This window comes from Trichomycterus rosablanca, chromosome 1 (assembly GCF_030014385.1).
Source record: "Trichomycterus rosablanca isolate fTriRos1 chromosome 1, fTriRos1.hap1, whole genome shotgun sequence".
Lineage (NCBI taxonomy): Eukaryota > Metazoa > Chordata > Actinopteri > Siluriformes > Trichomycteridae > Trichomycterus > Trichomycterus rosablanca.
Genome location: NC_085988.1, coordinates 69,477,242 through 69,503,319, shown reverse-complemented (window position 1 = coordinate 69,503,319; position 26,078 = coordinate 69,477,242). Strand labels below are relative to the sequence as shown.

The 26,078-nt window shown below is 39.5% G+C and overlaps 2 protein-coding genes across 2 annotated transcripts; both read right to left on the bottom strand.

The window, feature by feature from the left end:
• Positions 1-2,935: 2,935 nt before the first annotated feature.
• On the bottom strand, positions 2,936-4,111 carry tmem121b (transmembrane protein 121B). Its single transcript, XM_063008908.1, has one exon. The coding sequence runs from the start codon at positions 4,109-4,111 to the stop codon at positions 2,936-2,938; it is 1,176 nt and encodes a 391-aa protein (XP_062864978.1).
• Positions 4,112-7,610: 3,499 nt separating this feature from the next.
• mkrn1 (makorin, ring finger protein, 1) lies at positions 7,611-26,078 on the bottom strand. Its single transcript, XM_063006007.1, has 8 exons — positions 25,996-26,078; positions 20,493-20,621; positions 14,053-14,270; positions 13,118-13,338; positions 12,678-12,892; positions 10,789-10,899; positions 9,912-10,068; positions 7,611-7,949 (listed from the first exon to the last, which is right to left on the bottom strand). The coding sequence occupies exons 1-8, from the start codon at positions 26,076-26,078 to the stop codon at positions 7,737-7,739; spliced, it is 1,347 nt and encodes a 448-aa protein (XP_062862077.1). The 3' UTR covers positions 7,611-7,736.

The window sequence follows — 26,078 nt, the reverse complement described above, 5'->3', positions numbered from 1 at the left end:
ATTTTGAGACTCCAGTATTATTGTGTGAATTGGAAGTTGTTCAATATTATTACTTTTTTCAAGAGTGTCTCATTGTTAGCTGAATTTAGCAGCAATGCTCTGAGAGGAAAAATATGAATGGCTTAGCCAAATTCTATCAAGAAATATTAAGATTTACATTTTTAGCATTTAGCAGGCACCTTTATCCAAAGCGACTTACAGTATATAGTCTAAGCAACTGAGGGTTAATTAAGTGTTAAGGGCCCAACAGTGGAAACCTGGCAGTGGTGGAGTTTGAACCAGTGATCTTCTTATTACTAGTCCAGTACCTTAACCACTAGGCTACAACTGCCCAACAATTGTGTGCCTGCATTCAAAGGGTCTCATTTTTAGTCTGATCTTGTACATTGCAATAATAATAGCTTACAAATGGTAGCAATAACAAGACAGCCAGCTTTACTGACCAGCTAACAATTTTAGTTTCGAAAAACATTTTCTATCAATTTCTTCAGGTTGATAATACTTTCTATTTTAAGGTTTTAACTTGTTTGTTCCTAATAGTGCTGTTTCAGTGGGAACTTTAAGTGGGTATCATTTTAAGGATAAAAAGTTATTCTTGCAAATTTGCCAAGCATTACTATTCTATTCAATGTCATACTGTCTTCTTAAACTCACATCTGTAACATCAAAGGTTCATGTTAAAACTTCTTTGAAAGTTTCAACATTAGTGTAAAATAATGTATTTTTTTCAAGGATCTGACAGTGCACAAATATACAGTTACTACACACTGTTGAATTCTTTAAAACTGCATTATTTTCCACTAAAACATGAATGAGACAAAAGCTAGAGACAACCAGACCAATCATGTCACTGTGTCTGTATGAACCATGCAAAGGGGTACTTGAATTTTCTTATTATGACCCTGTTCATTAGAAGCTAGTAACCTTAACACTACTGTGCTTCTAACCAACCAACAAAAATACAACATGGATTTAAATATATATTGCAAATATATTGTTTGTTTGGTGCTTGTGTAGCGCAGCAGTAAGCTGCAATAGCCCACTACCACTGGAATCCAGGATTCGAATCCCTATCAGTACTACTGACTTGACATACAGACAATTGGCTATGTCTGAGGGGCAAGAAGCGGGGAAGGCAGAGGCCTCACAATGGATTTGCGTCCATTGTGAGACAACCAGACCAATCATGTCACTGTGTCAATGCAAAAAGGTAGAGCTTAACTCTAAAAAATCTGTTTGCAAAAACTATGCATTGTTTATCAGTGAAAATGCAGCCATGGCAATATGGACTTCTTATTTTATTTGATACAGACACAGTGACATCACTGGTTTTTTCAAGGAAAAATTTGCCCTGTGTTTTGGGTTGTTGTCTTATCGCAGGTTTCACCCATTATGGGATAGCATTTTTGAAAATGTAAAATGAATGGGCGCCTGGGCGCCGATTAAATCAGTTTCAGATTCAGATCAGAAAATGTTCTTCATTCGATTTAAAAAAACAAGAAAATGCCATTTTTGCACTTAGCTGTAACCAACAGTACACTACTCAAAACTGATTTAATCGGCGCCCAGGTGGCGCAGCGGGATATTCCGATAGCGGGACATTCCGATATTTCAAACTCCTTGGTTCGAAACAGGTTGCCACCGGTCGGCTGGGCGCCATCTAGCGGGCATAATTGGCAGTGTCTGTAGCAGACAAGTTTCTGCTAGGGCGGGATGACCGGACCGGTCTTCAAACGCCGTGTAAGGTCCATGATTAGCAGATAGAGAGGTGCCTGTGCAGAGTGCATTGGTGAAAAAGGGTTCCGCTAAGGGCTGCACGCTGGTCGGAGGAGGCGTGAGCAGCAATATACCCACCTCGACTGCAAATCAGGGATCCCCCAGCAGTGGAAGACAAATTGACTACGCTACATTGGGAGAAAATGCATAAATAAATAGAAAAAATCTGATTTAATCTACCCATAAACTGATTTCCACATTAATTTACTCTGTGCTTATCTCAAATTTGCACATCTGAGCACAACAGGCAATAAAAAACAACCACAAAGTGACTCCGACACCACCAACAAATCCACAGACATTTGCCTATACAGCTTACTGTATGAGACATCAAGCTGAAGCCCTGCAGACCAAGCCGTATGTGAAAAAGGTCAAGAAATTATAAGGAATGGGGGTCAGAGACGTATATTTCTCTTTTTAGAAGAATAGAAAACTATTTTAAATATATTTTTGGTGTTTAGGGAAAATCTGGTTTCTGTGGCTGCAGAAATAAAACAGGTTCCATAAACGACATCCAGAAATGACTGTTAGCTTCCTTAAAAAATAATGTTTCTTTTTATGTTAAATAAACATAGAGGGAAAGAATAATTAATAAGGGGAAGAATAAAAAGATTAATTGTATGTAATAAAAGAAATACATGTTTTTAATGATATACTGTTAGCTGTTTTGTTTCATTAATTTAGATAACAGTTAATGTTGGCTAGCTAGCTAAAGCTACCAGATAAGTAACAAAAAAGCTATTGTTAGCTAAGTTTAAAAGCTAAGTTTGCTGATCTTACAGCTAGTCTTGGCCATGTTAGGTGGTTTATATTAAAACACCAATCAGCTAGCATGCTGAAGTGTTTGTGAGGTAGCTAACATTGCTTGTTGATATATAATTTGGTCTTTCAGTAGCGCATGTGTAAGCGTACTAATGTTAGCTTAGTTAAATCATACAGCTAGTGGATTGATACTCTTGGTCTGCATGGCTGCAGTTAGATACTAAACCGGGTGCAAATATGAACAATTGCTGTTCTTAGCTAGCAAGTTGAGTTGTTTGGTCTTAGCACCAGTGGAGATATTGGTCTGCCATCTGACATGGTTAAGGCTGATTGCATGGTTATTTTTTTAGAGTAAACTGGTCCTACACGGACCCCACTTTGCTTCCTGTGGCAATATCTAAGATTGAGAGTTGACAGCCAGGGTGTTAACGTAGCCGTGTGGGCACATGTCGTTCTCCGAGGCGGCGTGGGAAAACCGCGCAGGGTCTCCTCCGCGGGTGAGTTTCCGGACGCTCCTCATGCTAGCACACTGCTCCACCAACTCCAGGCACTTGCATGCCAAGAAAAAGACATTCTTAAACATGAACAGTGACACGGGCATGTCGTAAAGAAACACCATCAAGCATCTGACGGCTAGTAAGGGTGCGTCGAGGAGTACGCTGCCGAGGAACCGGGAACACATCCAGCGGCAGTGCATGCGTGAAGCTGTGGAGAGCTCGTAGAGCCATAACACCGGGACAGTCAGGGCCACGAAGTACGCCGCCATCACCGAGTACTTCAGGTACGTGTTCGGGATCTCATTCTTTATGAGGAGCAGCTCGACGAGCGTGAAGCTATCCAGGACGTCCACACACGTGCTCACAAAGCAGCTGTGCGAGTGGTACCTCGGGGAACCATGGGAATCCTCCACAAGGGAGTTGATCAGGCAGAAGAGCAAAGGTGCACTGAGCAAGGACGTCGCCTTAAAACCGGTAGCACCGAAGGGCACCTCACGGGCCAGCAGTTCCAGGATCGACGTCTGGAGCACAAGCGCCACCTTGGGGGCGTACGCTATCACATAGACCAGCCAGGCAAGGTGTGCAAAGGCAAACTCACCCAAGTGGCAGCCGAAGAGCGAACTCTTTTGGCGAAAGCCACACGCCCGTTCACGCTTGCTCCGGGCGTTTCGGACAAAGAAGATGGCCCAGCCGGAGACCACCACCAGATCTGTGGCTATCCACGAACACCAGTACAGGTCTGTGAAAGCAATGAGGTAGAAGTCAAGGATGCCCCCTTGAACAAGGAGCAGGATGAAACACAGAACCTTGTAGAAGATGTTTTTGGTGGAACGCGGGACGAAGGGAGGAGCGGATGGAGGGAAATCACAGCCCGAGGTCATGGCAGGAACCGCGCCGCTTACCGTCCCCGTGCTGTCTCGCTCCGCGCTCGTGCTCGTGGCTCTCGTGGACGCGCCGCTGCGGATAAGGAGCTGTCCGTGTTCGGGGGCTGAAGACACGGGGGAATCGGGGTAAATCGCCGCTTCGGCTCGAACACAGCTGGGAACGGAGTTTGCTTTTCGAATATCCGAGATCATCCTACCAGCACCTGCTTTACCTCCTCAGTCGCTTCTCTTCTGCCTGCGCAGTGCCTGATGCGCACAGGGGCGGCTGCGCAAATCCCGTTACGGAGCGCATCGGAATGGACTGAGTGCGCTTTTATTGTGGAATAAAATAAAGCAATAAGCCACGAGAGGCCGTGCGTTAATGTGATTTTAGCGAAGCGGAGTGCCTAAAACTTCTTTCCCGTGCTAAAATCATAGCAGTAACGCACGGTCTCGAGTGGCTTATTACTTTTATAAAACGGCGGTCAACATAAAATACAATAAATACAACAATGTTTAATTCATAAATGTATTTATTGTGTATAAACTTACAATAAAGCATTCTTCCGCGACGCAAGGTAGTTCGATTAACAGTGTTGCTAGGCAACATGAGGGGGAACGTAACCTTAATTTTTTCTATTCAGTGGCGTATTAATATGGAATGATGTGAGGTGGTCATAGGTGTGCGTTTATCGGGGATCTTACAACGGCTTCGAACGCGGCTCAGCCAATCAGATTTTAGGACCGGAACTATCCATTTTATAATAAGTGTCTGAATTCATTAATACTATAAAAGTGGCACAAATATACATGTTGATCTAAAAACAGACAAATGCCAATGATAAACACTATCCGAATCCGAACTTAAAAGGCTATAAGTGCAGCCTGTTTGATCTTTACATTATATACAACCCCAAATCAGAAAAAGTTGGGACAGCACGGAAAGTACAAATAATGAAAACACAGAGTTTCTTACATTTACTTTGGCTTTTATTTCATTGCAAACAGTATGATCCTGAGATATTTCATGTTTTATCTGCTCAACTTCATTTCATTTATTAATAAACACCCATTCCTGCATTTCAGGCCCACAACACATTCCAAAAAAGCTGGGACAGTAAAGCATTTACCACTTTGTGATGTTGCTATTCCCTTTCACCACACTTGTATTAAACCATGATTTCATTCACCTGTTGACATCACCTGTTTGGAATCCCATTATTATTTAGTTTTCTCACCTCATTACTAGCCCTAAATTGCCCCCGTCCTAACTTTTTTGGAATGTGTTGCAGGCCTGAAATGCAGGAATGGAGGTATATTAACAAATGAAATAAAATGAAGCTGAGCAGACAAAACATGAACTATCTTAAGTTTAAACTGTCTGCAATCAAATTAAAGTCAAAGTAAATGTAAGGAACACTGCATTTTTATTTTTTTTCCTTTTGCCATACTGTCCCAACTTTTTCTGATTTGGGGTTGTATGTTTTCCTCTTTAATGTTTTTTTTTTTTTTTTTGATAATTAATTTTCACTTTCCACTTTATCCAAGTCAGGGTCACGGTGGGTTTACTTGACACAGGGCAGGTATACACCTTGGGCAGGGCACCAGTCTATCACAGGTCAACACGCTCTCTCTGCCCCATTTACAGTAAATAATCCGTGGGAAAACAAACTTGTTAACGGGGAGAACATACTAAATCCCAAACAGACAAAGGTTAGAGGCCATAATCGAACCCAGGTCCTAAGGGCCCATGTTGCTGTAAGACCCACTCCACCAATTTCACCAATCTATAGGCCTTAATTTAAAATGTTACATAACATATTTTTTTTCACATTTTTCCCCCTTTTTTCCCCAATTTTTATCCCCCAGTCTAGTCGTGTCCAATTACCCTGATTGTGTCCTTTATACTGATTCGACTCTTCACCGCTGACTGAGGACGCCTCTCAACTGACTTGCGCCCCCCCTGGTACGCACAGTCAGTACAGACTGCATTTTTCACCTGCACGACTCCAGTTCATACACTTGACGGGCACTGTGTACGGAGGGCCACACCCCTATCAGCATTATTCCGCAGGCACCATCAGTCAGCCAGCAGGGGCCGCAGTCGCACCAGTTATGAGGACCTATGATACGACTTTTTCACCCTCTAACCCTGAACAACAGCCAATCGTTGTTCATACAGCCGCCCAGCCCAGTCGGAAAGGCAGAGCTGAGATTCGATACGATGTATTCGAAACCCCAACTCTGGTGCGCTAGCGTACTTTACCGCTGCCTTAGTTTAAAATGTTACATAAATTAAAAATGTTATCACAAGATGATTTCACAACATATATTCTAAGCAAGGTCATTTTTGCTGTAAGGTGACAGTGACACCCACTGTGCCAACCGTGGCACAATTTTAAAAAGCACCTGTAATGTCAACCTGTAATGCCAACCCATGCCAAACTACTGCAATGTCATAACTCAGATACTGTCAGATACTTTTGCCCATTTAGTATGAAAACAGGGACAGAAAAAACTGTTTCTGACTCAACTCTACTCTCTAAAATTAACATTGAGCAAAAACTGCTTGTTTTTACCCAGCTTGATACAAACATGGGGATGTCACTGGTCCTGGCAAGTGTTTATATGCCTTTTTTAAATAGTTTATGTAGGAGTCAAGGAGGAGCTGTGTAAAGCTCTGACATTACACAGCATGTTTTAATATTATAAAATAATAATTGCGAGTGCTTCACTTTAATGCATCTCAAATAACAGGAAAGTAAAAAAAGACAAGATGTTGATACTTTGATAATAAACTTTAATTTTCAAGTTATGTTGGATGGTTCTGGACCATAGAAAACAAGCACATATCAGTATAAACATATGTATTTAACCAAGTTCAACAAGAACCAAATAACAACTGGGTGTTTGTGGATTGGCTACTTACAGCCGAGCTTAATATGCAATACTGAAGCGAAACAGAAATGTACAATTACTGGACAGTTAAAGTGATTTAACGACTTCATATTTGAATGCATTTAAGTCTGCTTGCGGGAGTCCAATTTCACAAAGGCTATCGCTACACTCAGTTTTTTTTAGGAAAGACTCATTAATTTCATACCACAGGTGTTAACGAACCTGTACAGTTCAGATAGGTTAAAAACTGACCCGACTAGGCCAATTAGACAAAATTAGAGAGCGAAAAAAGGAGAGCGGGGAAGTGAGGATGTGCAGTGACGTGAGTCGTCTTTATGAACATTAAGAGTGCGTGTGTGCATTTTGACATCAAGGAAGCTCACCTCCACCACCCCAGAGTCAGTGCATGAGGAGTAATCCAGAAAAGCATCACAGCCACCACCACCAGTTACAGTGACGTCTTATAAAGCTGCTGTATGCTCAGAGTCCCAATATCAGGACTATACCTGGGTAGAGAAGTCAAACCTTTACTTCAGATAAAACCATTAAGATTTATAAGCAATAACATTCCAGATTTCTGTATAACTTAGTGTCTTTGTTTTTTTTTTTTTCTTCTTTTTTCATCAGTACATAACGTGAACACAGACACAGAGCTGAGAAGGTTATTCGAAGAAAAAAAAGTTTTAGCACGAGTGCACAGACCTCTTTTTTTAACCTTTTTCCTCTTGTCTGATTTATACACACATTTCATTTCAATTTGAACTGAAATAATGGTTTCGATGGCCTGCTGAAAGGCACTGCCACAACACAGGGGGTAATATGCTACTGCCCATCACTCACACGAGACACTTCAGTCTAGTTTCTACTACGAGGGATGGGGAGTAATTTATTGTGAAAGATTAGTAAGGGATGAAAGAAGAGAGGGAGTGATGCAGAGCCGCTATAGGTAAAGCTCGTAGTAATCATCCAGCTCCTCATGAAACAAGTCCCACTCGTCTTCGGAGTCGGTGACGTCGTCGTCGGTTCCTGCAGCCAGTAGCATCAGGAGCATCTCGCTCAGCTCAAACGTTACCATCTCCTCGTCATCGTTGTCCAAAGAGTCACTGCTCTCACGCTCGTCGAACAGATCCCACAGGGGGGTGCGCCGAGTGCTCTGCAAAACAGACCAATGTCAAAAATGTGTACGAGAAATAAAGATGCATAAAAATAAGCTTTTTTTGGTTTGTTTGCTTGTGTTTAACACCGCATCAGCACATTTAGGCTATTTATACGGCAGTACATAGGTTGTATCCTAAGTCGATGTCGTTTTAGTCAAATTATAAAAGATGTTTTAGATTTAAGTGTGACAAAAAGTTTAGTATTTTCCCTGGTGATGTCTTAAACCATTTAAAAAAAAAAAAAAAAAAAAACCCACTTTGGTTCTAACAGGTTTCAGCAGATGTGTTCTTTGACTGTTTACTAAAACTTGAGAAATGAAATGTTTGCTATGGAAGCACTTCTGTAAGTCGCTCTGGATAAGAGCATCTGCTAAATGCAGAAAATGTAAATTAAACAGGTTTTGTATATTGCTTTCATTAAAGAATTTCAGTCTGTCTGTGTTTAGTGTTGAGCAGTCCGTCAATATGTGTTTGATTGTTAGTGTAGCTTTGCATAGTTGGCAAGTTGGTGCATATTCCCCTGTAAGAAGATGTTTGTGTCAGCTTGGAGTGTCTGATGCGGCATCTTGTAATATCAGTCTGAGCTACACTTATCAACTAGCCTGCTGAGAATAAAGAGGATCAATTAGTAACAAATGCTCGATTAAATATTTTTTAATTTATTATTCATGCTTAAGTGATCAGGGATTGGCAGGTACATTTGTCAGTGTGCTCTCCCATTCCCAAGCAAGAATAAAATAAGGATGGTTGCATCAGGCAGGGCATCCAAGATAATAACTGTGCCAAATCATGTATGCAGACCAGAATGATCCACTGTGGCGATGCCTACAGTGGATATAAAAAGTATACAGAACACTGCTACAATGCCAGGTTTTTGTGATGTACACATTATAGGTTCCATTAGAAGTGAAAAGTTTTCATATTGGTCTCATTTTTTACATCACAAAACTTGGCATTTTAACAAGAGTGTGTAGAATTTTTTATATGCACTGTAAATTCAAGAGTATACGGTGGGTTTAAAAAAAAAAAAGTTATAAAAGGCTTCACTAGAAACTGTGATGAAATTAATAAGGTCATGAAAGGGCTAAAGCTTTATTATGCTTCTATACACTGTTAAATTCCATGTCTTTGGTGAAAGTTAAAATCCTCTTTAGGGAACAAACTTGAGTATGACAACACTAACACACAATTATTGTTTACTTGCTATTTATATCCTGTAGAGAATAAATTAACTTCTTTTATAAAATGCTCAAATGTTTGCACAGGACAATATTGCCTGACAGCTCTTTAGAGCCACATAGTGGTTATTTATTTATTTTATTAGAATTTTATGTTTTACACACTTTGGTTACATTCATGACAGTACTGGTAGGTACTGGTTACACAAGATTCATCAGTTAAAGTTTTTTTTTATGTCAAACACGGTCACAGACAATTTTGTTTCACCAATTCACCTCACTTGCATGTCTTTGTTTGGGTTTCCTCCGGGAGCTCAATTTTTTTCGGACACGGAGAGAACATGCATATTTCACACAGAAAGGACCCAGACTGCTTCACCTGAGAATCAAACCCAGGACCTGTTTGCTGCAAGGAAAAGGTGGGTGTTACGTCCCTACCTAGTGGTAAAAAGTCACTGACCTACTTCATGTTAATTGATTAATTTTGCTCCTGCATTATAGGTCACCATTAATCTGGTTTGCATATCTGACTGGTCAGTTTTATGCCAGATGCCCTTCATGACGCAATCCTCTTAATAAACCAGGCTTGGGACTAGGAACTAAGAGCGCACTGTGAATTGGACCTACCAGTGGCTGTTTGCTAATCATGTCTGTGCAGATGCCCGACAGCAGATATTGTATTTTACTACTTGTTTATTTTACCTCTGTGCCACATGTGCACCTTACACAAAGAATCACAATACTGTTTTTTTATTGGTACAAGGAAAGCCAAACTCTTACCCTGTTTCTACCGTTGGAACCATTCTGCCTTCGCTGGGTTTGGGACTGAGGCTGAGCCTCCTCCAGGCGGCCATCAGGAAAAGCATGCTTGTAGAAGCAGTTGGCTCCGAATGGGCAGGTTCCACGGCCCTCATCAAAATACCGACAGGGCTTAGTCCTGCAGAATAGTAAGGAAAAAAGAATAAGCTCTTTATAGTTTAAGGTCAGTAAAATTATTTCATTTATTTTATTTGGGTTCGACACCACTTTTTACACTTGATTGTGTCATTTATGGCATGACTGGTGTTATGTTTAGTTCTTATTACAAGGTCAGTAAATAAATTGAATAAATGGCAAGAGTTGCCCAGCACCACCATTTACTACCTAAGCTTTGCTCCAGTAAAATGTTGAAGAATTTATTTATTGTCACCCTGTATCCAAAAGTTGTGATAATGGAATTTTTACATTTCAAAAAGACTAATTGACTAGAAGGTTGATTTATGCTGTTTCATTGTCTGGATGATGGTAGAAGCCATTTCTGTCTGTGAAAAACATCAGACAGAATATGGAAAGTGTGTTTGAAAATGGTTCAGCAGAGCAGAAGACAGGACTGAATAACAATTGCTCTGATGCTGATGCAGCACAGGGTCTTCTGAGACCTGGAGATTTGAAATCAATCAAATATTCAGAAGTCGCTTTATCTCTTGGGTTGGCTCTTGCAAATGATTTGTTTTTAAGCAAACGAAAAGCTTAATGGATGCTCATTTTTTGCATAGGTGTGTGTGTGTGTGTGTGTGTGTGTGCTTGTCTGTGTGAATGCTTAAATCTATTTATGATTTTAAAAGTGTTTTGGTAAAATATAAGTTTCAACAATTAACAAGCTGAGAGAACACTGTACCCCATGCCATCCTTGTACTTCTGGATGAGCTTCTGCTTTTCCTCTTTGTCCTCCACCCAGTATTCACTTGGTATGACAAAGTTGGAAGTGATCCGACACTCTGGGCACGACCTGGCAAAGATAAATAAAAAATCTGAATCAGAATCTAAATACCTCACATTTAAACATTAACTTGGTAAACAGATGAATAAGCAAGGAGTTGTGATCCCATTATTTGGGGCATAATGATTTGACACGTGAACTCTTATGCAGTGTCTGCTCTTGTAGACAGTTAATTTATGGTTGTTCGGCAAAATATACAACTAACATTAGTCACTTAATCATGATCATATTAATGCTCTAAGAATTGTGATTTTAAACCCTAAATGCAGCACAGTCTGTGAATTTATTTTTTCTCATTCAGCAGCTCCCATATTTAGGGGCTAGGGGTCTGCATATCTGATCTGGCAGAGCTTTTACACCAGCTGCAACCCTCTATATTTTATCCAGGTTTGGAACTGAAACTGAAAGCACACTGACAAGTGCACCTCCTAATGCCTAGGCTGAATAACTACAACTAAACAGGATTCAATTTTGATGAAAATGAAGTTTGTTTGTTTGGGTTTATTGCCATATCAGCAACATACTGGCTATATTTATGGCATAGACAGATATTGAAACTGTACATCATTATTTGTTCAGATCATTTGTTTTATATTAAGTCTGTCTAAAAATTTCAGAATTTTAATTGGAGGAATCTTCTCGAACAATTCTTTTTATGTTCTCAACCCTATAAAAGTCATCTCTGATGGCTGAAATTGTAGGACATTTTTTTTTATCCCTATTCTAGTCATGTCCAATTACCCTGATTGTGTCCTCTATACTGATTCGACCCCTTGCCGCTGACTGAGGACGCCACTCAACTGACTTGCGCCCCCTCCGGCACGCAATCAGTACAGCCTGCATTTTTCACCTGCACGAGCCGAGAGACACTGCGCACGGAGGGTCACACCCCCCTCAATGTTATTCCTTCAGGCCTGTGCAGGCGCCGTCAGTCAACGGCAACGCAGTTGTACCAGTTATGAGGACCTATGCTCCGACTCTACCCCTAAGCCCCTGAACAACAGCCAAACGTTGTTCATACCGCCGCCCAGCCTAGTCAGAAAGGCAGAGCTGAGTTTCGATACGATGTATCTAGAAACCCAACTCTGGTGAGCTAGCGTACTTTACCGCTGCGCCACCTGAGCGGCCAATTCTAAGACATTTTAACAAAATATGTTTAATTGTAAGGGTTGTAGCACATAACCATAACATAACCAGGAGGTGTCAGTGGGTGAAGGCAGCATGACCAATTGGGCACCTGGTTATAATTGTCTAGTCTTGCCTTTTTAAGAAGTCTCGGTTGTGTTTAACATTGTAGTATATAATTGATGTGGGGAGTTTTTTCATGCAGTTTGATGAAAATGAGATTTGCTTGACTTAAAATAGACCTCACAATTTCAAAGCATTACAACTTTGGTTTAAAAAGAATAATAAAAATTGATACAGGTTAACCCTTATGGTCTGTTTGGGGTCCCTGAGCGCCAAGAGCCTCGTTAACAGCTCACAAAACACCTTAGCATTTTTTAATCAGCTTGATACATCATGACTTTTTATAGAATCTGCAAATAAACGATATTTTTACATACACGTCATAGCTTGAATACATGATTAAAGGCAATAGATTTTCATGTTTTTAGTTTTACCTGAACTCCCACTTTCTTCTCTCTTATTTATTTGGTTAAATAATAAAAATGTATTATTGTACCCACACAGCAAGGCAATAAAGTCAGTGTCAACAGAACACAAGAGTTAACTTGAATACATGGCTCAACCTAGAACACAAATTCTGAGGGCCAGATTTTACTCACTTTATGATTTTGCTCTCAAATTGCTTGGCGCTCCTCCACTTGCGGATGCATTTGAGACAGTAGCAGTGGTTACAGTTGGAGAGAATGCCAAAGCGGCGCTCGCTAGGATTGGTCTTTTCAAACACTACCTCCATGCACACGCCACACATCATGTCCTTACTGCGCTGGATAGCAAATGAGATCTCCATGTCTTTCTCATGTGCCTCGATGCACGCCTGCAGATCACAAAAATAAACACAGGACCTTCTCAATCAGACAGCTCATTCTTATTTATTTACTTACTTAAAAGACCAGGAGAATTGCACAGCACAGTAACTACAGTTTAAGGTTGCTCATTATGAATACAGCTAGTCACATGTTTACTGAAAGACACAGCGTTATGGTGAAAAGACTAAAATGCATCCTTGATGAGTCACGCATACGTCTGAAGCTCCACTTACTTTGATGTGCTGAGAGCGCTGAGCAGTGTCGGACGGATGGAGCACCTGCAAGCCGCACATATCGCACACGTCTCCATGCAAATAGGCACAGTTGAGGCCATAGCGACACTCGCCCACAGCTGCATAAGGGCACAGCTGCTTCTTTAGCTCTTTGTCACCTTGTTCCTTCTCAAACTCATCCTCAATGAGTGGTCCAGGACTATCCACAAGCACAGGGTCAGCTAAGAAAAAGAAAAAAAGGATATAACAGGTTAAGCAACAGGTATCAAATTTGGGGGGAAAAAGCCGTTTACAATTAGACAATTCAAATGATTCTATTTGCGGGGGGGGGGGGGGTGTCTTTTAACCTGTAACACTATGAAGATAGTAGTTTACACCAATGCTGCAGCTGTATCAATTTGCAACAACTTTAAACACATTTAAAGGCTTTAAATACATTTGGTGAATAGATTTAATGTGTGACAAAGCAGAACAATTAATAAAAATGGCATTTATGTCCAGTCAAAATAAATTTCAAATTGGAAGAGTCAACATTTGAACTTTTAGAATCAAATGTAACTACTATTTACTACCTAAACTATATAAAACCTATGAAAAACCTATAAACCTATAAATCAGAAGCACTAAATGTGCTTATTAAAGAAATATTACGGATAGACCAGTTCACTCATAAATGACAAAGAAGTCAGTAATGCAGTCGGTTAAAATGTCATTTAAATAAATTTCCAACAACTGATGCTTACTTCGAACTGAGAGCAGAGCAACAGATCAAGCAGCACAGAATTCAGACTGTGGATGTGCTGATATCTAACTGATGTCACTAAACACTTAAGAAAGCAAGCGCAACAGTTCTAGCCCAAACTGTTCACTTTCTAAAACCCACTACAGTCCATCCTGCCCTGGAACTTAATCAAACAGGTTTCAGTGCCACTCACCTCTCCCGCAATACGGCTGACCTGGCACAAACTCCGCAGCATTGACCCAGTCAACTGCTACAGAGGGCTGGGCCCTTTCCTGGGCATCAGTCGGGCCACCTGACCCACTGGGCACAGATTCGGGTGTATCAGCAAGAGTGAGAAGGGCAGCAGGCAGCGGGGCAGAAGGCGTAGGGCCAGGAAGTTCCTCTTGCTTGGCTGGTTTGATGTGTTCATACCTTTAGAAAAATGGTAACTGTTAGTTTCAGACAGGCTTATCCTTTGCTAGGGACTAAAATAAAATACGTTTGAATGTTGGCATTATAGAAACATGCTTAAAAAACATATTTACAGTAATATGTTGCCTAAAGCAGGGAAGGAAGTGGATGAACTGTTTACTTTAAAAAAAACAACAGGCGCTGGCACGCACATACACAATGTGGATATTTCAAAACAGCAAATGAGGTTACATCATATTGGTAATTCAAGAAAAATTGTATCATGACGACAATGAAACAAGTTTTACTCTACCAAATAAAAGCAAATACAAGAAAAAAAAATCAAGACTTGACTATTTAATAGGTTGACAATGGTGTGTAGTAACATCAACAACAACTCCTTTCCATAGATTTTAGATATAAAACTAGCAAGTAATTTTGGCAATATCTGCAATACATTTCATGTACTTTTAATTAAAAATAAAGCTAACCATAAAATACATAATCCAGCTAATGGTTTTCAGTTCCATCACATGTAGTGGTAGTATAGTGCAGTAGTATTTGAAATGTTTGTTTGTTTGTTTATTAGGATTTTAGCATCATGTTGTTACACTCTGGTTACATTCATGACAGGAACAGTAGTCCCTCATTACACAAGATTCATCAGTTCACACAAGGTTATATCAGACACAGTCATGGACAATTTAGTATCTCCAATTCACCTCACTTGCATGTCTTTGGACTGTGGGAGGAAACCGGAGCTCCCAGAGGAAACCCATGCAAACATGGGGAGAACATGCAAACTCCACACAGAAAGGACCTGGGCCGCCCCACCTGGGGATCGAACCCATGACCTTCTTGCTGTGAGGCGACAGTGCTACCCGTATTTGAAATGTAAAAAGTTATGCCATTTAACATGCACATCACACCCCCTAGCCTCCTCTTGCCTAAGCTTTTGGTTGACATTATGTCTGCTAAAGGCGACACAAGAAACAATTACTTATTTCAAATAGGTGAAAAAGGGGTTACAAAAACTACCTTGAAAAAAGAATCAACTTAAAACTGTTGTGTTAATTGGTCTTCTTGTCTAACATGAAGTTGTAAACAAATGTTAAAGGATTTAATGTTTAAAAAAAGAAAGAAAACGGGGGACAAATACATTTTTTTAAACACACTAAACTTCAACTTCACTATATACACTCTTAACAAACCAACATTAAAACAACCCTTCCAGCAGACTTTATTTGCTACTCTGGTTGCAAAGACCAATGAAAACAGATTATATCGCCTAACTTAACCACATTATAGTAGCAAGAAAAAAACATTAAAATTGCTTTACAGAGCCTGGCAAAAGCAATATTTTGTTTTTCTGAGCTCTGGTAATCACACGGAGCAACTGAGGAGAGAGCGGTAGTTTTGGTTTGGCCGCCTATATGAAAACTCAGTTTCAAACCTATTTTCCTGTTTTAGGTTTAAGTCTGGACTGTTAATCAAAAGTTTTAATTGCACTGTTGTACAATCATTTAGATGAAAGCCCAGTTAGATCAATAATAAAAAAAATTGCTGTCTAGATAACAGGAGGTAGTATATTTATTAAAGAATAATAATTGTAGCTGAACTTTTTTAAAAAGCTGTGCTATTGACCTGGCCAAAAGAGAGAGAGAGAGGCTGGGTTTCTTCATTGCTATACCATACATGTATGGTTCTCTGTGAGACTTTAGCAGATAAAAAGAAGTGGTCGGTGACTGCTCACGTGTCAGACGGGGCGCATGCTAGTCTACAGAGAGGGGTTGGTGCAACCAGCTGCAATCAGACTTGAAAACAACTAGATGAAGGAAGTAAGGGGGGAGCCAAAGATTTTAATCTGTAAAAACTGTTATGCTTGTGAAAGAAGTGTTGTTTCATTAATTAGTAATGGCATTGTATTAGGGTACCCTGGTATTGCGATATACTGTATGTATGTAGCTACAGTGGAAGATTCACCTATCATTTGGGTTCTTATGCGGTTGTGGACGTGTCGTAAATTTAAATGTCTATGGCAGATGGACAGTGTTTGTAAGCACAGGAAAGCAACCCAAACGGCACCCATATGCTGACTAGTATGCAATGACACAACTGTTCATGCACTGATCAAATGATTATTTAATCAGTGCTGTTAATTTTAGCTCCAGTCTTAAGATTTGATTTTTCCCCCTTCGGCTGCTCACATATATTTATATCAGGGGTCGCTTCAGCAGATCTGGTCCGCATACCAGACAGCACAGTTCTACCCTAGATGACCCTCCTGACACAACACGACTCAATTTATCCTGGCTTGGGGCAGTCACTGAAGTTGGAGTCCATTCCACAGGGTCCCTAAGCAATACCTTTGTACTTTCTACACACTAATCATGTGATCTTGGCTAGTTAGTTCAGTTAAATCTGGCCATTAGGAATGCCCTGCAAGGTCAACACGTAAACGTCAGAGCGTCACAATGACAGCAATCTTTGACAGTTTCTTTGCTTTCTAAAGTAACTAGCAAACTAAAGAAACACAGCCATGTATCACATTGTGTATGTACGAGAATAAATGTGATTTTATTTTTATTTTACCTTGTGTTGTATGGACTATCATGAGCTATGTAAAAGTTACCGAGCAAAATTTTTTGTTGGAATTTGCAGTGTTGCTGGACATTCAATGGTTACTTTCACATTGTTAGTAGTGTTCAGCAATAATTAATGGAACATTAATCCAACATAATCCATTAATCCAGCTGTCTTAACATGCAAGACATGCGATAACTGACGGGTGCCCTTTACCGTCAACTTCTTGCGAAGCAATAAACCATTAAACTCACTGGTCCTTTATGGGTCGGGAGTGCCATTCAAACTTTTTTTTTTTGCTCCACATGGCTTGAAATCTCACTTAAATCGTCAGAATTCCCTTTGAAGTCCACTGTACAGGGAACTTCTGGGTTGACTGGAATGGAACTTGGAAGCAACCCTACAAGTGAACTTCCCAATGGCTAGGCGGCTCAGCTAACCCCCGCCTCAGACACAGCCAATCGTTTCTGTGTAGATGACTGACTGACTGAAATCAGAACACCAAATGTCACCACATGTAGTGGGCTAGTGTACTTGGCAGATGCACCAACTGAGCACTAATCAAGGCCCATCAGAATGGCTCAGAGATTTTAAGGTTAGTTTGTTCCCACCCTAATCAGCTCTAGCAGAGCTCAGTCCTAACTGTTCTAATAAAGACAGTGCAATCCAATTAAGTCAATACTAGTTTTATTACTGATATTATGTTTTATTATTTTTATAGCTGTTATTTAACATTGAAAAAGTTGCTATGTTAAAGCTGAGACAAGCTGGTAAGACTAAAACCACCAGAGTTACTTGTTCATTCCCCTTGCAGCAAAACATTTCCCTTGAACAACTTAAGACACCATCTGATGATGTAAGAGGAAAGCAAAAATCAAGGACGTGGCTTGGAAAAGCTACTACAGAATGGTGCAGATGAACCCTGTGAACCCAGCAGCACCACTGAGAGGGTGGGAAGGGTGCAGAGAGAGAGACAGAGTGAACATGTTAACAAATAGGGTTATGTAATTGCAATGCAGACTGCAGTATGCTCTGTCTAGCCTCCAAGGGTTGAAAGAGTAAAGAAAAGGTAAGGGGGGGCACAGCCAGACAGCATAAAAACGAGACAAAGGGGGCAATACAGCCATAATGAAGTAAGGCAATAAAAGACGCTGTTTCTATAAACCCACACCGAAGGCTGCAGGACTCTCTCCAAAACTGATCTCAATATGTGGAGAGAAGTGTGTCTGCATTTCTAAAGGCAGGCAGAGGAATGCCTACATCTAGACATGTGTGACAGGGCTTTGTTGTCAGGATTGGTAGACATCCACAGAGCCAAATGTAGGCTTTGTGAGCTGAAACGGAGGGGGAGGAAGAGTGAGCAAAAGAATGGGTTGACGATGTGTGACGCTGTCACTAAGCAGGCTGCTGGACACAAAGGCATTCCCTTGCAAAAGCAGTTACTATGGGAATGCACTTGACCGCAGACGGATAAGAGGCGAACGCAGCCGACGCTGTCTGGCATGCTCATTGTCACACTGAAGAGTTTCTGAATCAGAATAATAAATCCATGTGTTCACGCAACCATTTTCATATTGTTTGGTGGAAATATGTTAAGTCGTTTTTATTTATACATGAGGCTTTTAATGTTTTGGCAATAAACATCTGGAATTGTTAAGCATCGGTTATTACCAAACGCGGCTGACAGATCACATTGTTATTTTTTAAATCAAAAAATGCAAACTGTTCCCGGCAGGATGACAGGTGTAGAGTACATGCTGCCAATACCTTTTAATAACAGACCACTTTGTCAATGTTTAACAGTTAACCAGCAAGCTTATAGCAACACAATAACATATAAAAAGTGTGTCAAAGTAGTGATTTCTTTTGAGTCATACCAACATCTATAACTACATCCATGGCATATACTTGGTAACCATATATTAATTATGTAGGATGTTTTTATTGGCCATTCAGGTGGTGCAGAGGTCTATGCTGCTGGCCCACCACCACTGAGATCCGGTTAACTGTTAAAACCTCAGTGGTGCCGTCAACCAGCCAGGAATCTACGCAGACATGATTCCTATGCCAAAGAAGGGTGGTCAAAGCCTTGGGTTGGATTGATGCCCAGTGTTTCCTGGTATAACCAGGCCCACCACAACAATGGCCAGAATAATGTGGTGCAAAAAGTGGAGAAGGAAGTCTAGATTTGTTCTAATGGTACTTCCTACAATAGGATTTCAGTGGTAACAAGTGCTTTATCGATAAAAAAAAAAACAGCACAATGTAACTAATGTGGGGGGTCACATGAAGCATAGCGTGGCTCTCTGGGGGAAACTGTCAGATGATATAAAACAGATGCAGTTTGGAGGGGGTGTATGGTTGATCAGGCTCTCCTCGGTCCGATTGGGGTTTGCCCAAGTGGCAGCGGATTCACAATCAGGAATTAAATAGATAAATTAAGGGGGTAAAATCCAGGAAAAACTAATAAATATGATTGAAAAGATGCAGTCAGTATCTCAAAGCTATTTCCAGGAGCATTCATTAATATATGGTCAGAAGAGTCCCACATTAATATTGGAACATACGGCAAAACAGCCATATCATTAAAACATTAGACTTTTGTGCCCACTCATTCTTAGTTTAGTAAATTCTTAGTTAATTGTCACATGCAGATTACCAGCAAATATCTGGTAAAGCATAATAGATGTTTTGTTGATGATCCAGTTATTTAAATACAATCCAGTCATTTTCCCCAGATATACAAGATCTGAACAACTTCAACTGGTCACCTCACATTAGCATGCTTTTGCATACCAGCGCATGCGCAGAGTGTAGAATCTCACCGGTGTCAGATATCAGCACTACAGTGACTATCTATGCCGCTCAAGGCTGTGTGATATCCGCGTCTCCGACACTATTAATCAAGACTTTATCTCTTCATCCTCAACAGCCCTAAATGAATCAAATATCATGTTACACAGTGCATGTGCAGTGTTCCTGGTCGGCATTTGCAGAAGTGCTAATATTAATTTGATACATCCACTTCAGAGATGTACTTCAAGACAAGGCTTTCCAGTAATGTAATAATGCCAGTGAGAAGGATCTGAGTTGGTCTAATTAAACAGACTACAGGATTAAACATAAACAAGACTGCACATAACCATTAACATTGTGGGATTAGTTTAGTCACCTATTTGTAAAACCTTTGGTGAATTCTGTGTATGCATTTTGTGATTAGACAGCAAGTGGGATTTACACTCTTTGCTTCCATAGCAGCAGCCATGAAATTGTCCATGTATTAAAAAAAAAAATTACAAAAGCATTACAAAAATATTTATTTTAAGGTCTTTGGTGAAGTTCATATTTTTAATTGTGTTGATTATTTATATTAAATGTAATTAAGCAGCTATGTGTAAATAAGCTTGCCAATAATATAATGCTTAAATTAATTAATTAATTTATCCTGGTCAGGGTCGTGCAGGTATGGTTTCACTGGAAAACAAACAATTGACTCAAGGCAGAAATACCCTGGACAGGGCACAATGTTCAATTATTTTATTGATTCTGACACCATTGATTCTGCTTTGTAAAAATTAAGAATGCAGACAAAGGCTAAACACAGGCGACAGTAAAGATCAATAAAATCAAACAATATACGCAAATATAATCGCGTCTTACCTGCAACGGTCTCCAAATGCACAGCAACCTTTCTGAAAGAACTTGCAGATCATGGCTGGTGTGTTGGTGCTGCGGTCATGCGAGTATCGGCAGTTGTCACCTTCTTTGCAAACACCATGCATGAAATACCTTCAAATAAAAAAGGCCTAAAAATCAATAATGGAGCTGCTTAAAGCAATTAACAATTAATCATATTTGCCAGAGTACTAAGAGTGTTCAGGCATGTTTGTATTCCTATAGACTGAGTGAGAACAGTAACTTTTAACCACTGAGACTACTATTAGGCAAATTAGTAAATTAGACAGCAGTGGGATGCTCTTTAAAAAAAATCAGGACAAGTTCTCTCAACCCATTTTTTTTATTTACCTTATTATTTTTGCTGCTACCATGTATTAAGTGTTTGCCACAAAGAATCATTCTGGTCAGTATACTCAAACTGGCATTTTTTTTTGCCCTTCCTGAGGCAACCCTCCTACTGAAAGCACACTAACAAGTGCACCTCCAAGTGCAAGTCTAGGATGTTTCGTCCATCCCCCTCCTGTCCTAGGACACGTCTGACATGATTTACCCCTGTGCCACTCGTGTAATGGTGACTTTCACTTTTAGTGGCTGCCAAAAATCTTAAACCACTGGCACACATTTCATTTCTGAAACAAATTAAACTGAAAAGCACATATCAGTATTTTTTGAAAACCTACTGATGTTAAAGAGTATATGCCAGACAGCACCAATAGACTGGATTCCACTTTGCGTTAATCTCATATTTAATACAGATTTTGTGATGTGGCTGTGACCAACTGTGCTTTGATAAGCAGAGTTCACTAATTTGGTGCAAAACAAAAAGTTTTAGCCTTGTTTATCTGATTATATAGAAGAAACTACATAGTCATATAATGCAGTTGCTAAACTGATTAGTCCTAAACATGGCAGCACAATTCTTACGTTCGCCGATCTGGTTTAAAAATTTATCAAAATCTCATACAACAAAAGTGGTAAAAGGGTTCCAAACAAATCAAAAGATGAATTGCCATATAAAACTCATTTGACTAGGAATCTTAAGAAGATTAGGTAAAGTGGGATTGGTCAATTCCCTGTAATTCCCTTTAACAACAAGACATTGTATTTCTGGTAAGGAAGGTTGTCTATCTTTAAGACTAGTATTTTACATAAATATTCGTTTGAAAGAGTTCAAATATTCTTTGCTTTATTTTTGCAGGCTACTGAAACTGATCAGATATCAAACAATACAGCTCACGGCTTGCAGTCAACTGTGTATATGCAATTACAAAGATAATAATGCTAAATATTTTATGAACTTATTTAACCACTGAAAAAAAACAACTGCTTATTAAACTGAATGTATAAACTGAGTAAGAAAGGGTAAATACATTGCCGTTTTGCAAAATGCTGTAACACAGTCTGGGTATTTGAACAATAGAACATGTTTTTGGTTAGGTTGCTGTTATTATTTCTTTAGTATTACAGAGTGTATAAAGCTAAAACATTTTTATCATGACATACAGAAAATACAGAAAAATACAGAAAATTACAGCAATTGTAGCAGCTGGTTCCCAAGTAATAGTAAATAATAGTGCATTGGAATCATGTGCTGTTTTCCATAAGATTAAAGTCATTAAGCTTTTCCATTGTTTGGGGCCAGTTTTTAAAACATGTAAACAGTTTGTGAAAAAGATTGTGGATGGTGCCCTGAGACACAGCTGATATTTTTTTAACATAACCCAGGCATGTTAGTTTATGTTGTTGCCTGCACATGATCCAGCAGCAATTGATTGCTTACTTTGCTGCTACTGTGAAAAAAAAATCAAATTAGAGCTAGTCTTGCTATTAGACACTCCTACCTAGTTGGTCCACCTTGTAGATGTAAAGTCAGAGACGATCGCTCATCTATTGCTGCTGTTTGAGTTGGTCATCTTTGAGATCTTCATCAGTGGTCACAGGACACTGCCCACAGGGCGCTGTTGGCTGTATATATATTTGGTTGGTGGACTATTCTCAGTCCAGCAGGGACAGTGAGGTGTTTAAAAACTCCATCAGCATTGCTGTGTCTGATCCACTCATACCAGCACAACACACACTAACACACCACCACCATGTCAGTGTCACTGCAGTGCTGAGAACAACCCACCACCCAAAAAATACCTGCTCTGTAGTGGTCTTGGAAGGGTCCTGACCATTGAAGAACAGCATGTAAGGGGGCTAACAAAGCATGCAGTGAAACAGATTGACTACAGTCAGTAATTGTAGAACTACAAAGTGAAATGGTAAGTGGAGCTGATAAAATAGACAGGGAGTGTAGAAACACTGAGGTGGTGTTAATGTTATGGTTGATCAGTGTAATTATGCTGTACATTGATGGAGGTGCCTGGGTAACCTGGGTAAAAGAGTAAATATGGACTTTTACTCAAAATATCAATTAAATTTTACTTAATACAACAAGATTTCATTTTATTCAGGTTATTGATTCCATATCACATTGTACTACTGGCTTGTTTACATACACTATACCCATCTTAAGCTGAAATGCAAGTGAAAATGATAGTGAAAGTGAACTATGTTTCTGTTGCCTTTAAAACCTACTTTCATTTAGTCCATAATGGAGTCCAGTCTCAGGCTTTGTTCATTAAAAAATAAATCCTATCCATGGAACAAACTTTACGTTTCAATGCACAATTACTGTTGAATGTTTAATTCTAGGGATGTCCCGATCACGTTTTTTTGTTCCCGATCCCGATCTTTAATTTTGATCCCGATCCGATACCGATTCTCAAACCGATACTTGTATTTTCTAGATATTGTCTAGATAAGAACTAGATAATACTGTTCACACAGTGCACACTTCAAGTACATTACAGTTATTCAAATTAATCCAATGTATATGTTTAACAACTGAATAGCTCTGCAGTGCTGTAGGAAAAAAATTGCCTGCATCCAAGCTATTGCTTAATGTTCTTTTACAAAATAAAAGTAAACAAACCTAGTGCAGCATTGTAGTAAAAATGAAGTGAGATAATTACGGTTTCACTTTGAACTTTATATTCAAAGAACATAATTCTGTTTAATGCAGTGATACACTAAAAATGAACAAAAATCTCCACTCACAAGTGGTGTAGCAGCTTAACTTGAATATAAAAAAACAAATATGTTACTTCACAGCATTACAGTAAAACCTGAATACCAAAATAAAATGGAAAGTCACTCTTTTGTTATGAAGGAAAGCCAGTTCTTAAAGTGCTTGTATTGTGACAATGGTTTGATGGACGGGTCTACGCAAAGTGAGTGTGTTTTGACCCTTTGGGGCTTCCATAGTGCATGGGATAGCGTGCTCGGCTCTGGCTGTCCGCTATTCGGAACAGAAGAAGTTAATAAAGTGTTTTGCTCCCGACAATTTTTGAATATACCGTGTATTTATTTCTTTATTAAGCGAGTGCATCACTACGACGCTCGTTTACATAACTAAGCCAATCAGAGAGCTTGATACTGAGATGTCGTTCAGTCTTGTAACACGTAAACTCGTAAAAGCTGTATGTTATGGTCCTGAAGTTTTCATACTCGGATTAAAAGTTATTGTTTTGTAAACCGGAGTGATCCTCGACTCACACACCATATAAACAGTAAAATTCTACAGTAATGAACGCAGCTCTGCTCCTACCGCCTCGTGAAACGATCGCATTACAGACATTACACCGCTGTTGGACTCGTTTCACTTTCCAATGTAAAGTATTTCCACACAGCGGACATGCTGACGTAAAACAAAAGACCGGGTTATGATCGGCATTAGTAAAGCCGATTTTTGATCAGTTAAAAATGCCTTGATCGGCCCCGATCCCGATCTGTGAGACATCCCTATTTAATTCAGTTTAATTCAGTGCATTTAGATTATCATAATGCTACATTAATATTTGTTCTATCTAAAGGATGTTAAGTATTTTTCATTTTTTCACTCAGCTGCTTTTGATTTCGCTTTTACTTTTACTAAAGCCAATGCACAAAAATGTGTTTTGTAAATCAGCATCAGTGATTTCTAAAATAACACTACACCACGGCCATGTAAAATCCTTATGGCTCACAGATCAACGGCTTACAACAGGACAGCTCTAATAAAAAGATTAATTAGTGTTTTAAAGCAAAGTGTCTGAATAAACATAACCACTCTGGAATGTAATAATTATAACAAACTAAAATAACTCATTACAAAAATACACCCATTTATAGTCTTACAGAAGTCTATAATATAAACGTTGGAAATATAAACATTGGAAATAAGTTGTATTCCTTGAATTTGATGGTAGACAGACACACAACACCAATGTTGTCTACCAAAGTTGTATTGTAATGCAAAAGGTCTCACAATTGTAACTCATCTACCATGTTGTACTAGGTTAGTTATAATGTAACTCTGCCAGACAAATAAATCTGCTTACATGGTTCAGTTACATCACTGAAACCAAGAAACCTGAGGCTTCTCAGTAAGCTCTGAATGTATAGTGATTTAAAACTAATGACTGCTTTTATGAATAAACATTACCATACATGCCCAATAGAAGACCAGACTACAGAAAGAATGGTACAAATGAGCGTGTTGCCTGAAATAATCCAATGTGTTACTTTACAGCATACCAAATGAATCAAGTGTCCTTAATTGTATACTACAAAATACAACTGGCATTGCACTGCATTCTACTTAAAATCAGAAAATGAACACGTTATCATGTTATCATGTTATCATGTAATGACAACACCACCACCAAAGTGTATGTCTTTATTTTTTGAAAGAGTATTGATTAAGGGATATTTTAGGAATCATTAATGGAAGCATCATTATTAGTTACAGGCTTTTGAAAATGAAGCCCCTTAAATGGAAATATTTATTTTGGGCAAAGTAAAAAGGAAAATAGTGTACTGTGTGGTAATGTTACAGTTGCACTCTGGCTGCCATAAACACCATCATGGTGAATAATGTAAATTATGTGGGTTAATATTTATGTGATCCAGTGAAGGAATCTGATATATGTGAGTAAATGTTGCTGAAACCATTGTTCATGCTGGATGGGCGCTCAGCTCTAAACAATGGCGCCTTGCTAAACCACTGCTTATGTGAATGCTTGGCTGTTTAGCTGGATGCACAAAATCCCGAGGTGATTTGGTTTAATTTGAATTGTCCCTCACCGGTCGCTTTAAAGACAATAACATATACTTCTCCGACACTACAAATGCTAATGAAATGGACAGTGAAAGTGCACTCAGTATAGTGCAATTATATGCCAGTAAAAGCCTGATGCACAGGGTCTATAATCCAGTCAGACTGTATAAAGCTGTGTTTACCTGGAAACCCTATCGAGTATCACAACAGTAAACACAGCGACTGATGCACAGAGCAAACAAGGCTGTCGGTCTTTCTTAGCAACGAATACACCACAAACAACCCCAAATATCCCAGCATTATAAAACACACATAATTAACAATTTAAAGATCGAAACTAACCTGCAGGTAACGTGTTTGGTCCAGCCTCCAGTTGTTGTTACCGGAGCCGCCGTAGACGCTGCCGCCGCTGCTGCCTCCGCCAT

Excerpts from the sequence above, each read along its gene's own strand:
- tmem121b (XM_063008908.1), bottom strand. The coding sequence starts at position 4,111 with ATGATCTCGGATATTCGAAAAGCAAACTCCGTTCCCAGCTGTGTTCGA.
- mkrn1 (XM_063006007.1), bottom strand. The coding sequence starts at position 26,078 with ATGGCGGAGGCAGCAGCGGCGGCAGCGTCTACGGCGGCTCCGGTAACA. Across the intron at positions 20,622-25,995 it reads ACCAAACACGTTACCTGCAG|GTATTTCATGCATGGTGTTT; the intron begins GTTAGTTTCGAT and ends TTTTATTTGAAG. Across the intron at positions 13,339-14,052 it reads TCAGCCGTATTGCGGGAGAG|CTGACCCTGTGCTTGTGGAT; the intron begins GTGAGTGGCACT and ends TCTTTTTCTTAG.